Genomic DNA, 22,423 nt, shown 5'->3' on the forward strand with positions numbered 1-22,423 from the left:
GGCTCCAGCAGCCGCGGTGCCTTCGAGCCTGTTCTCTCACCACCGCCCCTTCCTTCCCCGTGTACTAAATTCAGAGATTCCAGTAAAGTAAGAGCCAGGTTTGCTGACTCCCTCTGCAGAACGCACGGAGGCGCGGGGGAATCAAAGGCTTTTGCAGCAGGCAGGCCTTGTTTTGGCAGGAGATGCTGTCCCCTTGGAGAGCAGTTGTCTTTTCCCAAGCCACGAGAGAGGTTTGTTTCCCATTTGAAGCTGCCTGCTGGAATCCCACAGAGCTGGTGTTTTGGGAGCCATGGGAGAAGGATACCCCATGACAGCCCAGAAAGCTCAGGCTGCTCCAGCATGGAAAAGTGCCAGTGCCACGGCAGGTCCTGGGGCTCACCTGCAGCCTGGCAGAGGAGGGTGTTCATGGGAACACATGGGTGGGAGATGGGGTGATGCTGGAGGGTGCTGCCTCCCTGTACCTCCCTGCAGCTGGTACTGAGGCTGCTCTGCATAAGCAGGAGCAGGACAGCCCTCGATGGCCTTGTGCTGCTCCTGGACAGGCAATGCCTGTCTGGAGGAGCCTTCCACAAGCTGGAGCTGGCAGTGATGCCCTGGGCATGTGGGCAGACATTGGACATGGAGCACAGCAGGGTGGGTGGGGAGGGGCACACAGACCTCCTCCTGCTACATGACCCAAAGCACCTGCCCTGGATGCTGCCTGCCTGCAGTGAGTCCCCATCCAGCTCAGGGAATCTCTACCTGACCCCCACGTTGAAGTTTGGGGAAGAGACCACGGAAGGGTCTCTTTCTTATTTCTGGCAATCAGTGCTTTTGAGGGACCCAAGGCTTCCTCAAGCAGGAAAGAGGCTGGAGGCATATGGATTATTGATGGAACACATCAGGAGCCCAGCACAGGATGCCAGCAGCACCAGGAGCCCAGCTCCTTGGGGTCCAGCTCTTCTGGGGCAGCTGGCAGCACCTGCCAGACAAAAGGTAAAGCTCTCCCAAAAGGGCAAAGCATCACGCACCCTGAGTGAGCCCTGAAGGGTTGCAGCCATCAGCTGGGTTAGCATGGCACCAGGGGAGGATGCAACACCTGGAGAACATCAGGACAAGTGAAGCACAGGGCAGGGCACAGCGAAGTCCAGCCCAAAGGCCATGTTGTGGCAGGAAGGCTTCTGCTGGCAGCCTCCCCTCCAGAAAGCATCGGTGAGTAGGATGGGTGAGAATGTGCCGATGCTCCTACATGCCCCCCACCTACACCTGCCAGGAGACCTGACCCTCTGACACCAGCACCCTTAGGGGTGGCATGGGGCACGGAGAGAGTGCTGGCAGGATGCTAGGTGAGCCCGGCTTCACGAGCTGCCATCACCACCTCCACTGGGGGTCTCCGGAAGCCCCACTACCACCAAGCTCTGCCAGGACCCCTACTCCTCCCTTCTGCCCCACGGCCTGCGAGCCCTGTGGGTCAAACAGCCTTTCCCAGGGCGCTTGTCACAATGCCCACCATTGCTGTGGCTATTCGGCTGCTCTGGTGAGAGTGCGGGGAGTCAGGGAGGTGAAAGCGAGAGGAGCTGAGGGGAACCTGCCCCACTGCAGCGCCCCACCGCTCACGGCTTCAGCCCACCCACCCCAAATCCCATCCCAAACCCTCCCGGGGGTCCGGCTGCTCCCAGCAAGCCGCTGCTCTCCTCGGCCTGGATCAGCCGGAGGAGGGACTCGTAGGGCAGCGGCAGGGCAGGGCAGCAACCCCCTTCCCTCCCCGGTGACGGCTGCAGACCCTGCCCGGGGCCGGCGTCTTGAGAGCCACGGGGACCCACCTCGGTGTTCCCCCACACCCCCGGCCCCGCCGCTGCCAGTGCCCGAAGCGGGGCTCCCGGGGCTGCGGTCCCGACGGCTGCCGGGGCTCGCCGGTCGCCCAGGGCAGCGGCGCTCTGGGGATGCCGGGGCACGACACTTCCCGAGAGCACGGCAGTGCCAGGGTGGGAGCGCAGCCCTTACCTGGGCCCCGAGCGCGGTGCCGAGAGCCGGAGCCGGTGCCGGTGCCGAGAGCCAGAGCCAGAGCCAGAGCCAGAGCCAGAGCCGGTGCCAGAGCCGGTGCCGGTGCCGGTGCAGCGGCTGCCTCCGAGCTGCAGCTCCCGCCGCCGCCTCTGACACTCCGCCAGCCCCAGCTGAGCGGAGCCGCTCCGCCCTCCTCCCGGCCCCGGCCCCCGCCCCGCCCCGGCCCGCCGGGTACCGGCACCCCGGGGCCGTTCCGCCTGTCCCCCGCCGGCTCCCGGCACCGCCGGGCAAGGCACCGGTAATACCGGAGGCTGGAGGCGCTTGGGAGGACATAGAGGGATTGAGGCAGGGCACGGGCAGGGCACAGGTAGGACACGGCCAGAGAAGGCAGGTACAGGCAAAGCACGGCCACATTCAGGCAACAGATGACCAGACAGAGCCAGGGCACAGACAGAACTCAGCCAGATCCAGGCTGGGCAGAGGCAGAGCATGGCCAGAGCAGGCAGGAGCCAGCACAGCACAGCTCAGCTCAGCTCCTGCTTCCTCAGCCCTGTCCCAGCCCAGCAAGGGGGGTCCCAACTTTCGTCCTGCTCTACAGCCACGACCTGATGCCCCTGAGGCTGTTCCCCCTCCTGACACCCCCCTCCCCCGGACCCTGTTCTCCAAAGCCCTTGTAGTCTCCTCAAGCTGCAGCATCACCCCACTGCCCACCGGACCTCCTCACAGTCCCCAGGCACTCACCATCGGCCCAAGGACCACGCTGGGGCACAAGGCTATGGACAATCTGAAGGCAGGAGCAGAGGCTGGATTAGGTGTCCCAGGTCTCCACCACTTGTCCAAACCTCTGGAGCCATTTGGCTGCCCAGGATCCCACCATGCTGTGTCCACCCTGTGCTGGTGTCCCAGCTGTCCCAGAGAGCTCCTGACTCGGGGACAAGAATGGGACAGGGGATGACACAAGAACCCACAGGGATGGGCAGGGGTCAGGGGTGTTCTGGGTCACCACCCCGTGCCTCAGTTTCCCCACTGCCAGCTGCTGTGCTTGTAGGCTGGGGGTTACGGCACAGCAGGAAGAGTCAGACCCAGTCTGCCCCTCCCAGCAGTCCTGATCTGTGACAAGGTGCCCCAGGTCCCATAGTACCAGGACCCCAGACCCCAACATCCTATCTCCTTTCAAGACCCTTAGCACAGATGGAGTGGGGCACTGGGGTTGGAGGACCTCGGCACTGCTGCCCGAGGCAGGACAGTGAGCCAGGCAGCGCTGGAGGCATGCTACACTGGAGGATGCTGCACTGGTGCCGCCCCTTGTCCCTGCCAAATGGGACCTGGCATGAGCCCCATCACCGGCTGCATCCTCTGGCTGCTGAGGGAGGATGATGGCAAAGCCTCCCCGGCCCCCATTTTTGGTGGGGTTGGGGGACAAGTGGCATTAGGATCTGCTGCCTGGCTCCAACCCCCTGGAGCCTCAGCCAGACATCAATATTTCAGGGGGCTTGGCAGTTTTGTAATAACTGGCAACAAAGATAAACACTGTGAAGAGCAATATTTTTCCATGTGGGCTGGAGGAATTTAATATTTTATCACTCAGAGCACAAAATATTTATGAACAATTTCATGTCAATCACTGGCTGAGGACTAATCATGACCTTCCCAAGCCAGGGAGGACATGTCCCCACCATGGAGGAACAGCCAGGCCTCCTCTGTCCCTAGAACCACCATCCCAACCCCTGGTTTTGGGCCACCACATCTGGTTGCAAGAGGCACTGGGATTCCTGGAGCAGGGGTTGAGCTCTGCCAGCCTGGTGAAGTGCTCTGGCACCCAGCATTGCTGCAGGGCACTGTGAGCATCCCTCCTTTGTCCCCAGCTGTGGGACAGAGACTTGGGACCAGCCTGGGCAGCCCTCTGTCTGCAACCCATGGCTGCAAGACCAGAAAGATGGGATGCCAGGGAGGCACTGCACAGGCAGGAGAAGCACAGTGGTGCCAGGCCCACCAGCAGCCCAGGACCTGTCTTTACTGGCTTTCCTTTTGTCAGGTTCCCAAAAGGAGCGAGGATGCCACCTCCTTCAAGCCCAACTCAGCTCATCACTGGGACTCTTCCCTGCTCACCCTGCAGCCTGCAGAGCTGGGGATGGTCCCCGTGGGCCTGCTGTGTTGCCCATGCATGGAGCAAGTGTGAGTATGCTTGCTCATGGGATGCAGAGCCCTCAGAACACTCCCCAGCTCAGCTGGAGGATGTGGGGTGCAACCCACCACAGCCTCTACCCACAGCCTGCTCCCCCCATGATGGGCCAAGAGGCAGTCAGCAACGCCACCGGCCACCAGTGAGGAAAAGCATCCACTTTATTACAGACCCCAGAAAGTGCCCGTGGCAGTGTCAGGAAGACCAGGTTTACACAGGATGTTTCCATTTTTCAGCAAGGGGAAGAGAAGAGGGGATCAAATCCAATCCTACTCACGGCTCTTTGGTGCTAGAAAATGTGTGGCAGTGCGGCAGAGAGAAGCTTTGGGTGAGAGGGGCACCAGCAGAGATGCTGGGGGACACCTCTGCCATCCATTACCACCCCCCCAAAACTCCTGCAAGGAATATACAACGCATCTAGAGACACACAAACAGCAAATGCATTTCACTGCCCCCAGCCTGCACCCACCCTGCACCACCAGGCACTGCAGGAGACCCCCCTACCTCCCGGCATCCCTGAAATGGCCTAACACCCTTTCTGCAAAGAGGGAGAGTGGGTCTTGAAGGAAATCAGCAACTGAAATCTCTTGGCTGGAGAGGAAGGAGATGGGAAAAGCAACTGTTTCCCAGTAGCTCAGACCCGGTTGGAAGGTGAGGCAGCCAGGTCTCCACATCACTCTTCTCCTCTCTCAGCAGCGATGGGCTCCTTGGTCCACTTGTCTGTGGCCTCCTGGCTGCCTGCGTAGCCTGCGTCGGGCAGCAGGCCTGGGGCTCCTTCCCCATCCACGGTGACCTCCAGGTCCAGCTCCTCAAAGGAGGAACCGCTGGCTCCCGACTCACTGTAGCTGTGCTCGCTGCGGTTGTCTGCCTCCTCCCGGCCACGGCTGGCTGGGAATGGCAGCAGGATGGAGGTGGCCACTGAGGTGTCTCTGCTGTCAGTTGTGGCCTCTATGCTGACGGAGCTCGCCTCACTCAGGGTGTCGGCCCCTGGGATGGAGAGAGAAGGGGAGGGAGTGAATGCTGTTGGGAAGATGAGGCTGGGATAGGGTGACACAGCCTTTGAAACCACCAGAAACCTCAAAGACCTCAGGTCACAGTGGAGACCAGCTCCTACCTCTTGTTACCTCCTGGGCCTCTAAAAGTGACCATACTAAGATAAGCAGGAGCTGGACTCAAGCAGCTCCCTGATATCAGGGCACCTTCAAGCTGGCACAAACAACCCCTGATCTGCAGCAGCCCCACTGCTGATTTCTGTGCACACATGGAGGACCTGGCAAGCCCTTCCTTAGGGAGAATGCCCAGCCTGGGGGGTGAATGATAACCCTCCCCCTGTCACAGCACTAGGAACAAAGCAAGGAGTGGGATGCTGTGCTGCAAGGGTGATTGGAAGCTGCAGCACTGCTGGAGCACCCAAGGGGATGGTGGCACATGGGCAGGTCCTCAGATGTGCTCTCACCACAGGCCAGTGTATGTCCAGCCTCCTGCCAGGGCATCCTAACAGGCCCTCAACATCTCCTACAACCCACTCCTGCTGCCTGCATGGCTGCCCTGCAGCCGCCAGCTCCTGCAGCACTGTGGGAGCTGGCAGGACAGCAGCAGGTGGCACTGCTGGGCACTTCCCCACATCACCCAGCTGCCACCCACAGCCCCTCTCATGGCTGACCCCTCCAGGGGCTGCCCGGGCAAAGCCCTCAGCCCACCTTCCCATTCCCTGGCTCCTGGCCTTGTTAGCTCCATCGGGAACACAAGGAAGGAGTTGACAATGAGAGAGTCAGATTGAGACCAGCAGCTCGGTGCTGTTGCCAGAGCAACCAGCTGGGAGACAAACCTTCCTGTCAAACATTATTCACTGTTAATTATGACATCACAGATCCACATCACTGATTATGACATCACAGATCCATGTTGCTAATTATGACAGTGGCAGTAAACACTGGGTGGGCTCCTTCATCACCTCCCCATTCCACTCTGCCTGCCTTGCACCATTGGGAAGCAGATGCTGGCCTTCTCTACTTCCCTTGAGGCTTCATCCATGGTGGACATGCCTCCTGAGGATCATGCCCTGAACCAGGAGGGAAACAAGGAGTCCTGGTTGGCAGCAGCACTGGTGGAGGACCAGCAGCTTGTTGCCAGTGGGGTCAGGAGGTGGCAAAGAGGATAGTTACAACCAAAGTGAGAGAGGAGAGGTGACTCCTGCCAGCATGGCTCCATCCCCAGCCACTGGCACAGGGCTCCTGCAGACATCTCCAGCCTCCTGCAGCCACCAACCTCCTGGAGGAGACCCACCAGGGAGGGAACTTTCATTCTGAACACCCTTAAATCCCCTTTTTTGATGTTTTTTTCCCTGGCCTGGGCAGCTGTCAGCAGAACTGCTGGTAAATGGCAGTCCTCTGAGTGGCATCATCCCACAGTCCTGCTGGCTGAGCGACAGCCATTCAGAGAGGACCAAGTAGTGGTGGCAGGACAAGGAGCAGCTGGGAAAGACCCACAGAAGCAGCGTACTCCCTGCTTCATCCTGCCTGTATGGCCTATTGGCTTTATCCTGCCTGGTGAACACCTGGAGAGGAGTACCCTTTCCTTGGCCATGGCATGCAACCCCTTCAGCAGTTGGCACAAGCCAAGCCCAGGGCCACCCACCCAAGTGATGCCTGATGATTCCCCCCAAAAAGGAGAAAAGACCCATCACCCACCGACATGCACTGTCTTTGCTGCAGCATCCGGGAGCATCTCAACACGGAAACTACATTTACTCTAAGTTAAAAAGGATGTTCTGCACACTGCAGGCAAAGTGCTTGCTGAAAGGCATGGTGGCCACTGGATGAGTGGCAGAGAAGTGGGAGACGCTGTTCCACCTGGCAGGACCTTGGCAGGGCAGTGGGTCAGCAGGGAGCCTCTGGGAAGGCAGACAGCTACAGGGGATGAAGGGGAGCCCTCAAGGTCCTTATCCTTGAAGCCAACTAAGGGTTTGCAAGGTCTCTGGCAGCGATCTCAAAAAGAAAAAGATCTGATTTGGCCACATTGGTGGCCTGAGGTGACAAAGGCACATTCCCACCATGGCTTCATGACAGCTTACATCATTCACGGTTATCTTGCCTCCCTCTGAAACCTGGGACAAGAGTGACTCTGACCACCCAAGCCCTGCTCTGCCTGTCCATCACCCTCCCTTGTTACCCTGGGGACCACTTCAGCTGGTAAGCTGTCACATAACTCCATGACACAAAGCAAAGATGCTCCTGAGGGGAGGAGCAGCAGCTCAGGAAGCAAAAGACAGGGATGGAGCTGACCTACACGCTGCTTTGATCCATCACTGCAGAAAAGCACTATTGTCCTCCCCTCTACAGCCACCTCCCTCTCCCTTGCTCCAAGGGCGACAATAAATCGAGTCCTGTTTCCTTTCAGCCAGGCACTTTTTCACTGCTCTGTCACTTCTGATTGTGTTTGAGCAGCCTCAGCTGGCAAATGTGTCCATTTCAGCATCCTCGTTCTCCTCCACACCGGACAAAGCTGGCTCTAGCACAGCCAACCCAGCCTGGCCAGGGATGATGGTGGGGGTCCAAGAGGGCAACCAGAGCCTCACTGGAAAGTGTCTTGTGGATAAGCAGGGGTTCAGCTCTTATCTGGGCACAAAGATTTCCAGCAGCCCTTGCACCCACTTCTCCATCCTGCTCCAGGCACCTTACCTGCTCCATCAGCAAGCTGCTGTCCAACCCTGCATCCCACTTTCTAAGGCCGGTTCTTGCACCAGAAGCCAGCCCAGCAGCCAGATCCAGCATGGCTCTTCCCTCTGGTGTGTAGTGAGGTACCAGCCACCCTGTGGAGCCCTTTCCCTGCTCTGCTCCCCCAAAGACAGTGCAGCCATCCCCCTTCACCTTCACTCAGCAGGAGTGTGGGACCTGGGAAGTTTTAATTGGGAAGAAGAGGCACAGCCTGAGATGTGGTCCTGCAGAGGTGTTGAGGAGCCCCCAAAGGCCAGAGCTTCCTAGGAAGAAAAGCTAAGCAACCAACACCAAAAGAGCAGCCATGGGTGGGTGAAACAGGAACCACTCACCCCATGCTGCTAACAAGCCCAGCAGGGAGCTGGCCACTGCCAACAGCTCAGCCTTGTGGCATCCCACGTATGGGCATCCCTGGATCCCCCTGAGAAGGACTGCATTGTCCCAGTATGACAGTGATGCCAAAGCGTCACTCCCCTCTTGGCACACACAGGGCCTTTCTTACCCCCTGTTCAATCAAATACTAATCTCCACTGCCCCTAAATAATAGATCAGTGTGCTGCCAGGAGGGGAATAGCTCCTCTGTGCTTGCTGAATCTCACATAAGCCATCAGGAGAGGGGCTGGCACAGGCAGAACAGCAGGAAGGCACAGCAGGAGCTGCACACTGAGCCCCTCCTTGGCAGGGCTCTTTGGAGACAGAAGCAAGTGGGGATGAGGCAGAGCACATCAGGGAAGATGCCCACCATGGCACAGGGGCTCAGTGGGTGATGCCACTGGCTGCACCTGAAAGTTGTTGGACAGACTCAGCTCCAAGAAAATGTGCACCTGAGACTACAGGCAGAGCCATGTGCTTAGAAACCATCTGTGTTCATGCCAGCAAGCTCATGTTAAGAGGCTGATTTTGTTTGCTTTCACTTTCCATGTGCCCCAGTGGGGTCATTCAGGAGAGCAGAGTGCTGAGTGCGAGCCGGGAGCAGGGGCCCGCTGAGCCCATGCTGGTGTCAAAGCCCCAGCAAATAATTAAGTACAAAACAACTAATCGCGATTGACACTGCCCCCCTGGAGACCTGTCAGCTGCCTTCTGAAAACGCTTCCCGTCTTTCTGATGAACCTGATGATGGCAAAGGGATGGAACTGGAGCGGAGGCAGCCGCAGCCCCCGGCCCTTTCCTTGTGTATTGAGTGTTTCTGTCCTCAGCAGAGCTGCCACAATCCTGCTCTGTGTGCAGCAGAAAGCAGAGAGCCTGGATCATGTCCTGCAGCCTCTGTGGCCACTGGCTTTGCTCAGAGCCACGGGCACCCAGCACCTCACAGAGTAAGCTCAGGAGCAAGGACAGCAGGTGACAGTCAGAATGGAGAGATGCACTCCAAGGTCAGGAAGCTCAAGAAAACAAATCCAAGCTTTCCTTACACACCCAATATTGGTACTGTTTGGCACCAGCCACAACAACAGGCAAGAAGAAACAGCAGTGCCTTCTGCTGGGAACCCCTGAAGTTTAACTCAAGGAAAGCACAATACAGCTGCTGGCAGGGAGTTTCATGAGCCATGACTGAAAGGTGCTGTGTCCACATGGAGCACTGATAATGATGATGATCACTCTGAGATCATATGCCCAGTGCTAGCTTTTTTCAGTATTTCAGGGGGAGAGCAGGCTCCAGCTGCTGCCACATCAGGAGTGAGAGCCCAAGGCTGCTGCATGTAAAGCATCCTCAGCTGCCTCATGGAGAGAAAAAGGGGCTCAGCACCTCCCCAGTCCCCTCACTTGCCCTGTGAGACAGCAGGGAGCCAGAGCCCCATGTCTGGATTTGCAGAGCTCAGACACTGCCAGAGGAGTCAAGTGCCACAGGGGAGACCCCCCCTCTTCCCAGGAGCATCCCAGCACTGCTTGAGCCTGTCAGGGCAGGACCACTTGAAACACTGGCAGAGCTGAGGTGGATCAAGAAATAACGCCAATCCATGCAATTGGATTTGATGGGAGACTGCACTGAGAAGTAGATGGGGACATTGTGGTGCCCACCTTCCATCTGATGGAAGCAAATTTGGAAGCTGTCACAGACACCCCAGGATCTTCTGGGTCATGAAGATCTTTTGGCTATCGTGCTGTGGCTAAGCTGAGCTTGCTCGAGACTAAAAAAGTTGTGAAAAGAGATTGTGGTTTTCTCTTCCTCCAGCTCAGAAATAGTTGCACAGATCCCAGCACAAAAAAATACCTGAGAAGGGAGGATAAGTCTCAATCCATAAGGCATCATCTTCAAGGCTTCTCCTTCAAGGTGTCACCAGCGAGCAGCTGGGCAAGGGGGGATCCACCAGCTGCCCCCTCCACTGGCTTCTCCTCTTGCACCAAGGCTCAGAAAACCCACCCAGGACTTTGGTGGCAAGATGGAGAGCTATCCTCTCCCACCTCACCTCCTGACTGTGACCCTGCTGCTTTAACTGGGAAAGTTCAATGGCCACTCGATCGCTGTGGCTAAAGCAGCACCACTGGCAACCGAGATCCCAGCATCAGCAGGCCAGAGGCAGCGGGACAAGGACACTCACTGGGAGTCCTTGGCCATCTCCAGTGGCTGAAGCAAGGACCTGGTTCTGCTACCATGCCCAGTACGAATGGTGATCACAGTGCAACATTCAAGCTCAACTCTTTAGTCTCAGAGGCAAGACCAACCTCTCACAGCTGTTATTATTTTACGCTGGTTTGTGCAGACTCAGCAGATGACACTGCATCAGGCTGCACTGACAGAAGCTCATCTATGTGACTAGGAGGGGTGGTGGAGGATCTGACCCAGAGCTGCTACTGGGGAACCCAGCCCACAGTCTTGTACATGAGAAAGTCCACTATCATTTGCTGTCTAAAACTGGGAAGACCTTCCTTGCTCTTCTTCCAGCAGGGAAGGGCACTCCCCCATCACAGGCATGCTGGCGGTGGCATCCCAGGGGAAGGCTGACAAAAAGGGAAAGAGCTGAGTGAGCACCATGAAAACACGGGATCCCAAAGCGCTGGGAAACTGCTCCAATTAAGACTTTTCATTGCAGCAGTAAATGGACTCCAGAGCTCCAGGAAAGTGATTCCCAGACTTGCTTTTACGCCGCATGCAATTAAGAATTAAAGCAACCCAAACCTGAAGATGTGTTAAAACAAACCATCAAACTCCCAGGGATGCAGGGAGAGCTGGCACGGTTTTTTCATGCCTGTTACACAAGCATGGGGGACCCATGGGGCAGGAGGAGGTGGCTGCCCCCACCCCATTTGAGTGCCCGGGAATGTTTGGCTAGCTGGCTCCCACATCTTGCAGACATGTGAGTACGTGGGCTGGTGACAGCAACTAGCATTTTGGGTTACTATAGCACTGCTGTTCTGCGCCTACAGCCATTGTGGTCCCTTCCTGTATGAATACATACAGACTCCAACAGATCTTGCCGAGCAGATGCTATTGGGCAACTCCACCACCAGCTACAGCAACCTGGTATTTAAGCTCTTTGCAATCCCAATATGTAACAGATGAAGATGAGATCAGGAAGACATATATGACAAGGAGAAAAACAAGCCCAGCTACGACCAAAAGCTGCGAGATCGAGCTCTGCTCTGACAACAGTGGGCCATCAGCTCGCTGCAGCTTGCCTTCGCCTGACAGGGTGAAGGAGGGTCTGAGTGCTCCCCAAGGTGGTGTGACACCTTAGGGACAAGATCCTATCTCAGTCTGGGGTGAGGAAAGAGGTGTGCCAAGACTCAGTGTTTGGGTGCCAGGTGGGTGCTGGTCAGCCCCTCTCTGCCCAGCCAGGCAGCAGCACCAGGGGCACCAGAACCCCCACCTTTGGGAGGGCTGACACCAATTCAAGACATGTGCAAGCTACAGGTACCTGTGATGTCTGTCTGGGCATCCTCGGCCTCAGCTGCAGCAGCCCTGCTCTTCCTCTCCAGTTCTTTCATTTCAGGCACGTAGAAGTCCCCTTGGCGGGCAAGGGGACACACAAAGTAGATGCGGTCCTCCTTGTAGATCTCGATTCGAGGGTGGGCACACAGCTTCCTTTCCTGAAAGACAGCAGGGTCAGGGATGTGCCATCACTCCCCATCCCAGCAGCCCCCCACCACATGGACCAGCAGCACTGCAGGCTGATCTGTTTCACTGTGGACAAGGGGGCTCGCTGGGGAGCGGTGGGTCCCATTCTGAAACTGCAGCGCTGCTCTCCCTGTCACAACCTCAATGTTCAGCCCTGGGGGTGACCAACCAGCTGGGCTCAAGGAGGAGATGCCAAAGCCCTAGGGAGGCTCAGCTTTGGTTTTGGTGTGCTCATTTAGGCTGCAGCGAGGGGTTTTGGGGAGCCCGGCAGCTGCTTCGCATGGACCTGCCAAGTCCGGCTCTTCCTGGCAGCACGGCCCCATGAGCAGGCGTAGCACTTCTCTGCTAATTAATATAATCCAGAGCTGACAGCTCATGCAGCTCCTCTCAGAGCAGGGGGAGTGGGAGATGAATTCCTGGCATTTCAGACAACTCCCCCTCCTCTCTCCTCACTCCACCTTCCCTCCCCCCCCCCCCAAGATACTGAGCCTCCCCTGCCTGCCAGGGCCCTGTGATGGAGGCACATCCCCCCTGGCCGTGTGCCCCACGGTGAGATGTGGGCTGGGGGGGCTCTCGGGGTGCCAGTGCTGTGCTTTGGAGCAGCTGAGCCCGTTGTGTCACCCCCTCCCCGCCTGCCCACTTGCTGCTTGCTGGCAGGGGGGCAGCTGTATAAGCCAGGTGAAAAGGCAGTGTCTCTTCAGGGGGATTTCTTCTTATTTCTTTCCCTTTTTCCAGTCGCTGACAGCTTCTGTCAACCCCACAACCACACTGATTATCCTCCTCTCCTCCCTGCCCTGACTATCCTCCTTTTCCTCCTCCCTACCACAGCTCTCCTTATCCTCCTCCCTGGCATGGCTTGCCCAGACATCCTTCAGCAAGGTCCCCATTCCTCCACAACTCTCTGAAGACAGTGGTGAGCCCTCTCCGACGACAAGCTTTATGTACACATCAATCATGACCTTACAAAAACCTGCTCATTCCTGACCCTCTTCACCCTTGGGAATGGACCAAGTCGATTCTGAACTATTTATTTCCCAGTCAAATGCCAGCACTGGGCAGAATCTACAACAGAGAAGAGCCAATGCCAACTCTCTCCCCTGGTGCTGCTGGCCAGGCCACCTGGAGAGCCACCTCCTTGCTGAGAGGATGCTGCACACACAAGGCAGGGAGAAAACCCCACGTGAGCCATTTTCAGGTCTATTTTCCCTGGGAAGCCTACAGATCCGTCCCTGTGGGGCTCCAGTTTACCCAGTGGCATCACAGCGGCAGAAACACAAACCCCAGAAGAAACTTTACCCGTCCCAAAGTCCTTGAGCCTGAATTTCAGCAGAGTCCCTCCTCCAACCAAGGAGAAGCCCCATTTGTGAGCCCGGTGCCACAGAGATATACAGGGACACAGGCAGGCTTCTGAGGTGCTTGGAGCCTGGAATTCCCATTTGCAGGCAGGTGAAACACTAACACACACAGATCAAAACTGTATTAAATAAAAACAAGCTGGGTTGTTTTTAGCAGCAGAGCAGAGGCGGCTCATCTCACTCCTGCTTTTGCAGCAACAACGCAGACAAGAACCCTCCACACTGCTCTGCCCCTTGCTCTACCAACCCATCAGCCAATCTTCAGCTCAGTTTGTTATTTTAGGTTCCTGCAACACATACCAGAGACGGGCATCTCAAAGATTTGCAGGTTTTCTGGATGCATCCAGCTGGCCCTCAACCACTTCATGCAGACAGGGACAACTCAAAGGATCTTAGAGCAGAGACCTTCACTAAATTAATATGAGGTCTCTAACCAGTTTAAAACCTCTTGGAGGCTCAGTCTGGCCTCCAGGACTGACTTCCCAAAGTCCACTCTGGGATTCCTACAGAGCAGATCTGGGACATACCCTCTCCCCACAATTTATCTAGGCTGCTACAACTCCTCTTCCAATCACACAGTCATAATAGCGACTTCCACAATGCTGCTTCACACTCAAGGTGGCAGCTGGAAATGCTGTCCCATCTGGTTTGGGACCAAAGGAATGAGGCTGCATAAAGACTTGTGGAAAGGGCAGAGTCGATGAGATGGGGAGCCAGGGCAACAGAAAATGATAGGGGGGAATCATTAAACAAAATGCATAAGGAGATAATCCAAAGCGGATGCAAGGGAGATCATCCTTGTGATCATCCCAAAGGAGATCAGGAGGCAGGCAGAGGCCAGGTAAGCACAAGCAGATATGCAGCAAAGTGCAACCAAGAGGTGGGTGTCAGCATAGGATAGAGCAGGCTTAAGGTTATCCTGATGGGGAGAAAGGCTGCAAGGCTGCTGCAAGGAAAGGAACAACCCGGAGAGACTGGAGAGCAGAATCCAAAGGTGAAGATGTAAAGAGAGTAAATTAGCAAAAGCTCAACAACATGGCAAACCAACAGACACTCAACAGGCAATAAATCTCTCTGCAGCTGAGAAGGAAGCCCCTTGCTCACTGTGCAGCTAAGGCAACAGATGGAGCAGCAAGGTGGATGTGGAGTTTGCAAGGCAGAGCCCTCCAGTCAATGAGGATGGAGCATCCTCAAATGCGGTCTCACACGGGCGGAGGAGCTCAGTGAGAGGTGAACAGTGGGATGCCAATAACGTCAGGGCCAGGCTTCTGGCTAGGCCAGCAGGACTCAGTAAGTAGGGCAGAGAAGGGGACTTACTCCTTCACAGGGTCATGCTGTGCCACCTCCATTCTCAGCTTCTGCCAGAAGGCTGCCTTTCCTATGGCAGCAAAGACAGAAGCGGCAGCACACAAAGCTTATTTCTATGCAGGACTCTTCAGCAAGCACCCAAAGCATAGGATTTATTGCATGTAATCTATACAGTCAAACTACACATACACAGCAAAGACCAATACATCCAGAGCCCAACAGCTCAGTCCTGACATGCACAGCAGCTGCAGCATAATTCTGCTATGTCAGACCCGTGGCTTCCCATGAAGCCAACTCCTTCTTGGCCTATCTGAGGGCCATGGTGCGGTGCTGCTCACCAACCTCTTGGAAACAAGGGTTTATGTAGGGGAAGACTCTTGCACTCCTCTTTCCCAGGTGAAACAGCACTGTGCCCAGTCTTCACCCCTGGGTTGTTTCCAGATCACCACCACCCTGACTCCCTGCAGGAATTTCTCCAGGCTGGCCTCATCCCTCTATGAACCGAGCATCCCCATGTCTCTTGAATCAGAAAGAACAAGGACTATGCACCAAACCAGGGTTTCAGACTTTCCCTGCTTGTCTGTTAAGGAACAGACCCCATCGCCTGCCCACGGATCAGTTTGGGCACAGCCTCCTGGAGGGAAGATGCCCCTGCTTTCCTGTGCAGGCAAGAGAACAGTTCCAGGGCTGTGGGTCACACGACAAGACAACTCCAATACAGTCTGCAGTCATTAAAATCCCAGCAGAGTTGTGCCAAAATGGAAGGGGGTGCTGGGATGCTCATGCCATGCTGTGCCCCTTGGCGCCTGCCAGGAGCAAAAGGCAAGCTGGGGCATTGCAGGGACTGGATTTGTCACTCTGTCAGGCTCATCTGCTCAGGAATTCAAATGCCACCAACTTGATCTACTTCATCTCCCACTGCTGGAAGAATTCATCCTGTTAGGAGACAAGCAAATAAGCCTTGCTGATGCTCTCAGGATTTTCACCGTGCCCAGTCATGCTGGCACTCAGATTCCAGCCAAGCCTACTGTCAGCCCCAAAACACTTTTAGGGTTGCTGAGAAGACCGTGGGGAGGCAGCTGCTCCTCACTCTGCTTCTGGCCACAAGCCCTCTGGTCCCATAGGCCTCCCCCAGCCCATCACCAAGATCTCCTGGCATGGCTCATGGGTGATGGTTAAGCTGCTGAACAGCTGTAACTGGATGAAACATGCCAGCCACCAGGAAAGCAGTGGTGCAGGATTCAGCCTAAGCCTCAACTTCTCTCTGCACAGTTCCAGTTGAGAGAACAGCTTCCCAGAGGGAACTGATGAGCACATGGCCCAAGCCTGCCCCAGTAGGGAACCCAGACTCAAAGAGAATGGGTTGTTTATCAGTGGCCATATGAACATGAGTTTAGCACAACATGCCTGTTGCTGCCACTTGCCTCTGCCTTTATGGCAATGGGATATGCCACTGCCATTGCAGTGAAGCAGAAGGGTGCCAGTCATACAGGGCCGGCTCCATCCTCATCCTGTGACGCTGCAGGACGTAAGCCACACAGGGAGATTTTCTCTAGGCAGCTGGAGAGCAGGATCAGCCCACCACTGGGTTACAGCCAGGTCCACCCTGCTACTGAATTGAACTGACAGTCTCAAGTATGATTTGTTATACATTGGTGATACAGAGGGGTGTCTGGGTCCTGCCCTGGGGGAACAATGGGGAGTGCTTAGGGACATCCCTCCATCCCCCTGTTGCACCAGGGCTCCCAGTCTCCATTTATTCTGCTGCCACACCAGAAGGAACACAGAGGGGGCTTGTGCCCATTGCTGGGGTTGCTGTTTGCAGGGGTCTCACCAGCATCCCCCAGGGCAACCAGCCAGAGCATCATCACACCCTCACAGCCACAAACCTCCCTGTGCCGCCTGAGGGGGACCCTCAGGGGACCCAGCAGCACCTCCTGCCTGCTCAGACAACATGACTCCCCCACATCTTGCTTCCAGACAGACAAACAGATGCATCCATCCTCTCCTCCTCCCAGTAAAGGGGTCGAACGCTTCACTCCTATGGATTTTAAAGAAACAACAAAACTGCGTGGTGCCGAAGGGCCCTAAAATCAGTTGCTAAAATTAAGAGCTGAAACTGAGCCACCAGCTAGGCCCGGAGGGAGCACACTGTGTGCCACATCCTCCTCGCTTCCACACACGCTCCACACCCGGTGTGTCATCTCCGCTTATCTTAGAACACAAGCGCTAGGTAAGTGCAGAGAGGCTTTGCAATTCAGTTTGCACAGCACACAGCTCCCCTCCACACTCTCCCAGTTCAGCCAGGGGGCAGACTCCTTGCTGGGCCATCCCACTGCTGGTGTCCCTGTTTCCATTCCTCCTTGCCCAGACAGCAGCTTGAGGTTAAACACCACTTCGGCCCCAGGTCCGAGCAGATAGAAGCAAAAAACCATAAAGGCACTTCTTCCTTCCCAGATTTCAAACTCGGTTTCAATGCGGACCTCAGCTCAGAAAGCCAAGTGTCTCCTGCTCTGCACCACAAGCAGTGGGTTGAGGGAGGAATGCTCCCCTCTTCTTTGCTCTTGTGAAACCCCAGGTTTGGGGTCCCCAGCACAAAACAGTTGTAAAGCTGTCAGAGGAGGTCTAGAGGAGTCCATGGAAATGGTCCAAGAGCTGGAACACCTCTGCTATGGAGAAAGGCTGAGAGACCTGTGGTTATTCAGCCTGAAGAAGAGAAGGCTCCAGGGAGAGTTTATTCCAGCTTTTCAATACTCAAAGAGGGCTTGTAAAAGACAGAGATTTTAGAAGGGCCTGCAGTGACAGGAGCAATGGTTTTAAACCAAAAAAGGGTGGGTTTAGATTGCACATAGGGAAGAAGTATCTTGTGATGAGGATGGTGAGACACTGGATTGCACTGCTGAGAGAAGCTGTGGATGCCACATCCCTGGAAGCATTCAAGGTTAGGCTGGATGGGGCTTTAAGCTACCTGGTCTACCGAACAACTTCCCTGCCCACGGCAGGGGTTTGGGCTGTATGATCTTTGAAGGTCCCTTGAACCCAACTTCTTTTGTGATTCTGGTCCTCCCTGCCAAGCCGCAGCCTGACCACGGGTGACAGGGATGAAGTCTGGGTGCCGGGGGCTGCTCACCAAGGGGCAGGAGCCAGGCAGGGGCTGAGAAGGAACAACCGGGTCAAGAGACAGTTTGGGTAGAAGGGAGGACAAGCTTTGGAGGGAGGGGAAGGCAGATGTGCTTTACACCAGCAATACCTCAAGCATCAAGGAAATCCCAACACCTCAGCTCGCAGACCAAGCAGGGTGCATGCGGAGCCTGCAGCCCCTGTGTCCTGGCACTGTCAGCACTTGGAGCCAGCTCCAGCGCACAGCACAGCCATGAACACCAGGCTGCCACGAGCTGCAAAACAGCTGCTGCTTCCCAGACTGGAGAAACTCACATTTCAGAGATGGTGAGGCTGCTCCCACGCACGTGCACTTTACTTTCAAATCCTCTGGGCTGCGAGGTGTGTCAGAAACAGAAGGTGATGTTACTGCAAGCAAGAAAAGGCTGTTTCCATCAGCCAGCAGGAAAAATGAACCAACAATACAGCAACAACAGCCTCACCAAAAGATGGCAGATCCTCTAGATAGCAAAATACAGTGCCCAGCAATTAGCACCTCCAGCATCCATAAACATCACCCCCTTCCCTCTGCACCAGCACATTCCCTGCTTCCCACAGTGGGCCCCATCCTGCCTGCAACCAGGACACTGCCCTGTCACCATGGCAGTGGCATGGCTGCAGGACAGGCAGGTGTAAAGCAGCCCCCAAGATCCCCTCCACAGTGGTGAGAGGGAGCACATTTGGGCCGTGGGAGCTGCGAAATGCCAGGCTGGGAGATAGCTGCCGAGTTTTCATTTTCACCTTGGTTAAGGCAGCCCGCCATGCAATTTACACCTTTCCTGCCTGCCTGCACTCCCCGGGCCCGGTTGCCTGGCTGCAGGAGCTGTCAGGCACAGCCAAACCCAGAGGCGAAGGAATGAACTCAGGTTGGTTGGTGGGAATGTCCCGAAAAGGCTGATGAGGACCAGGCACAGGCTCCCAGGTTGCTGCTGGATACTGCTGTGAGAGTCATGAACACTTTTCTCCTCTCTGGCATGAAGATGGAGAATCCATCCTGTCCTCAAGTGAAAGGGTCTAAGCTCCAGCCCTGTCTCACTACAGGCGCAGATGTGCTCCAGACCTGCTCCGATTCCAGCACCCACTTGAGCTGAAAGAGAAAGCCTGCGGCACATACAAGAGCATTCCCCATCTTCAGAGATGAGGCGGACAGCAAGTCTCAGCAAAAGAAGACCTTCCAGAAAGTAGCCAGGGGCAGCCAAAGCCTCGTGGGGGAAGGACAAACCCCGGACAAGGCTGCCAGCCCAGACATGCTCAGGTATGTTAATCCATGTACTTCCAGGGACATATTTTACTGCCCTCAGCTACAGGAACATTACCTGCAGAACAAGGAGCAGATGGTGCAAACACATAATTCATGGGGCTTGGTTCCCCCCTGGTGTCATGGTTATCTGGCACTCATTAGTCCTGAAGCAGAGACTTTCAGAAGTGAAACAAACTTTCGCATTACAAAAACCCATTGATTTTCCTAAAATCTCTGTGCTTTCCACATCTCCTGTTCTGTCTAGCTCCCTGTACTCACCATAGGTAAACAAAGCCAGCTGGGAAGATGGTTCCAACCAGCTTCCCAGAGCTCTGTGATATATTCTCACACTCTTCCTCCTACCGACCCCAAACACATCCCTTCCTCTTTTCCCCATCATTGCCACACACCAACCCTCTGAAAGGGACTTTGGTTTTAACCACTCCAGAAGCTCAAACACTGGATTTTCATTAAAAGACAAGAAATCCATGTAAACCCACATAATCTCTCCTCCCCTGAGGAACCAGCTCTGGGTTTCTGTCCCTAGGATCTCCATGGTGTCGGTCAACAGCCATGCACAAAAGGAGGTGGATGAGACTGCAGGAGAGAAGGATGGCAGCTGGAGAGGGCTGCTTCTGCTTTGGAGTGCGGATCTCTGGGGACCAACACTCTCCTTCCAGCTCTCAGGGGATGCTTCTTCAGCATTAATCGCAAAGCTGAAGAGGTTGATGCAATGATCTCTGCCATCACGGATGGCTGGAGCAATGCTAAATCACTTTGCCTGCTCTGTTGCCTCAGCAAGGCTGCCAGGAACAGCAGCTATAGCAATTTCTCTGCCTCTTGTCAAGGAAGGGCCTTTCAGAAAGCAATCACCCACAATGTTCTCCTGCCCATCCCACCTTGGTCAGGCAGCCCACCACACTGCAGCCTCCCACACTATGTGGGGCATTATGCAGGTAAAAAAAGCCTCTTTGAAACATGGGTCTTCATTAGGCTGCTTGCAGGGAAAGTAAGCCCTAACCTGGAGTACAACTTCTCTCTAGGTCAACCAACAACAGGTCGTTTCTTGTGGTGGAAGATATTCCATGGCTAACTCATAGCTGAGAACCTGGAGGGCTCCCCATCCAGGTGGACATTCCCAACCCACCCTGATGGCTTTTTCTGCAGGTCACCACTTGCTTGAGTACTTGCCATTCTGCAACAGGGACGTCCAGTGAAGGTTTGTCATTCCCAACCTTGTCACACACCCCCTCACCAGTAACAGGTCCTGTGATGAAACCCTTGTGTGGTAAAATCAAATCAACAGAGACAGAGCAGGAGTACCTGATGCCCTCAGCACATGGGAGATCTTGGGCCCCCAGTCTCAGCCATTTTGTCTTGTTCTTTGCCTCCACAAGCCATCCTCCCAGGACCGTGGGCATCTCTAGCTGCTCTTCCACAGCATGTTTATCACCAGAACAAATTCAGGACACGTGTCACATTAATGCCCCCAGTAAGAAAATGGCACAGTGGAATAAACAGCCTCCTGTCCCTTCCTACCTCCTTGTACAACCTTGTCTTCCTGCAACGCCCCCAGCTCCCAGTCTGCTTGGAATATATTTCACGATGAGCTAAACTCAGCCTCACACCATCCCTTTGCAGCTGAGAAAGTTGAAAAGGGAAGCTGAAGAACGTAACCTTGCTGAACTTACACAGATAAAGCCACCAGCAGCCTGGAGCAAAGCTGCTATGCAAATGCCTGATTCCCAGACAAAATAATCCTTCCCTCCCCACTAACAGGGACTTAGTTTTTGGGCTTACTGGCCTCATTTAAAAGGCAAGGAAAGCCAGCACAGAGGAAGTCTAAGCAGGTTTTCAGTCTGGTTTGCTGAGGAGGAATGGAAAAGATGAACATGACATCCATCAGTGTATCTCCAGTACAGCACATCAGCAAATCTAATGGCAGAAAGCAAGTTTCCAGGACAGAAGGATCTTCCAAGCTATCAGCTAAGTGAAGCCACGGTGTAGAAAGGCTTTGTGTCCTCGAAGCTTGCTTCAGGTGGCATTGGTATTTCTTGGGCTCTCCACTGCAGGACACTCATCCATAGACCACTGTTCACCCCTGGTTCACTGCTCCTCCTTCCCTTTCCTGGGAAGCAACAACCCTCTGTTTTAAAACGAAGCCAGAGCCCAGGACAAGCATCTTTATGAATCTTTGCAAACGAACAAGAGGCAGTTCCCTGCAGGCTTCCAGGAAAGCTGCCTTCAAACCCCCACGTCCAAGAGCTTGCACCTCTACCCCAAGAAGTGCAGCGAGGCAAAGGGCAAAGAGCTCCAACCCTGGTGAGCCCCAGTGTGGTGATGACTCCCACTGGTGAGCTTGGTGAATGAAACCCTGGAGCCTCCAGTCACTGCACGCTGCCTGCCGGCAGTAACAATTCGCCCAAGGAAATCCCCAGTGCAAACTAACAGTGCTGGCGGGCAGAAAGCAAAGGCAAAATGATGGGCAGGCTGTCTGCAATGCGGGAAGAGGTGGAAACACAGGCACAGGCAAGGAGCTGGAAGGGAAGTGAAGAAGCAGCAGCAGGCAAAGTCATCAAGAACCTCAGGACAGTTCCAGATGTCCTCAAGCCAGAACATGCCATTGCAGCGGCTGTATGTGTTGACCTACCTTTCCACCCACCCTGGCACAGCAGCCATGGGGAGCTGAGGTGGGGGAGGGCCTTTCCTCTGCAGCCTTCATCTCCTCCTCCTCAGCCCAGTAGGGACCCCAGCACAGGGCCCCAGGGGGCTCATTACCTTGGCCTGGAGAGGAGCACACCTGCTGAGCACAGCCCTGCGGTGTGCTGGGGAGGCAATGGCTGGCAGTGCCGCAGGGACATGAGCCGAGCACCTCCAAAGCCAGGCTCTTCTGCTGACAACAGAGGCAGCAGGGGACGGGAGCAGCTGCTTTCAGAAACCTTTGCAGTCTGGTAACTGCTTCTCTACCAGCACAGGATTGTGAGCTTGACCGTGCAGATCAATAACGAGATGAAATCAAAGTGAATTAGGCAAGGATGGAGCCAAGCCTGACTCTGCCCTTCCATAAGCCAGATGCTTTCCAGGTCCTGTGTGCAGAGGTGCTGCATGAGCTGGGAAAGCTCCAGATACACAAGGTGCCACTCAGCTTTCCAGGCCTTTCCCTGCCAGGGACCCATGTCTCCATCTCCACCACTGCTCTGTGCTCCTGGGTACCTCAAACCATTTACAGCCCTGCACAGCATCATCAACAGCAGCACATCAGCCAATGCTGCAGCCACTGGAGCTTCCCCAGATCCTCATCAGTGTCCCCCAAGACTCAGAGGACACCCCTCCTCTTCCCAGCACCATGGTGCCCTCCCTCATAATACCTGGAGGATGGAGAGGACTTTGGAGAAGCATCTCTGTACCTCTGTCCCCATCCACCGT

The 22,423-nt window shown here is 55.4% G+C and overlaps 1 protein-coding gene across 3 annotated transcripts in view; it reads right to left on the reverse strand.

Moving 5' to 3' along the window:
• Window positions 1-4,308: 4,308 nt before the first annotated feature.
• The window catches only part of TEX264 (testis expressed 264, ER-phagy receptor), a 45,778-nt gene continuing 27,663 nt past the window's right edge, over window positions 4,309-22,423 (reverse strand). For all 3 annotated transcript variants that reach the window (XM_005145806.4, XM_034066455.1, XM_034066454.1), the window contains 2 exons: window positions 11,736-11,907; window positions 4,309-5,152 (listed from right to left, as the gene is read on the reverse strand). In XM_005145806.4, coding sequence (XP_005145863.1) covers window positions 4,839-5,152; window positions 11,736-11,907 — 486 coding nt within the window. In that variant the 3' untranslated portion in view covers window positions 4,309-4,838. The remainder of the gene's footprint in view (window positions 5,153-11,735; window positions 11,908-22,423) is intronic.

The sequence above is a fragment of the Melopsittacus undulatus genome, chromosome 9 (assembly GCF_012275295.1).
Source record: "Melopsittacus undulatus isolate bMelUnd1 chromosome 9, bMelUnd1.mat.Z, whole genome shotgun sequence".
NCBI lineage: Eukaryota > Metazoa > Chordata > Aves > Psittaciformes > Psittaculidae > Melopsittacus > Melopsittacus undulatus.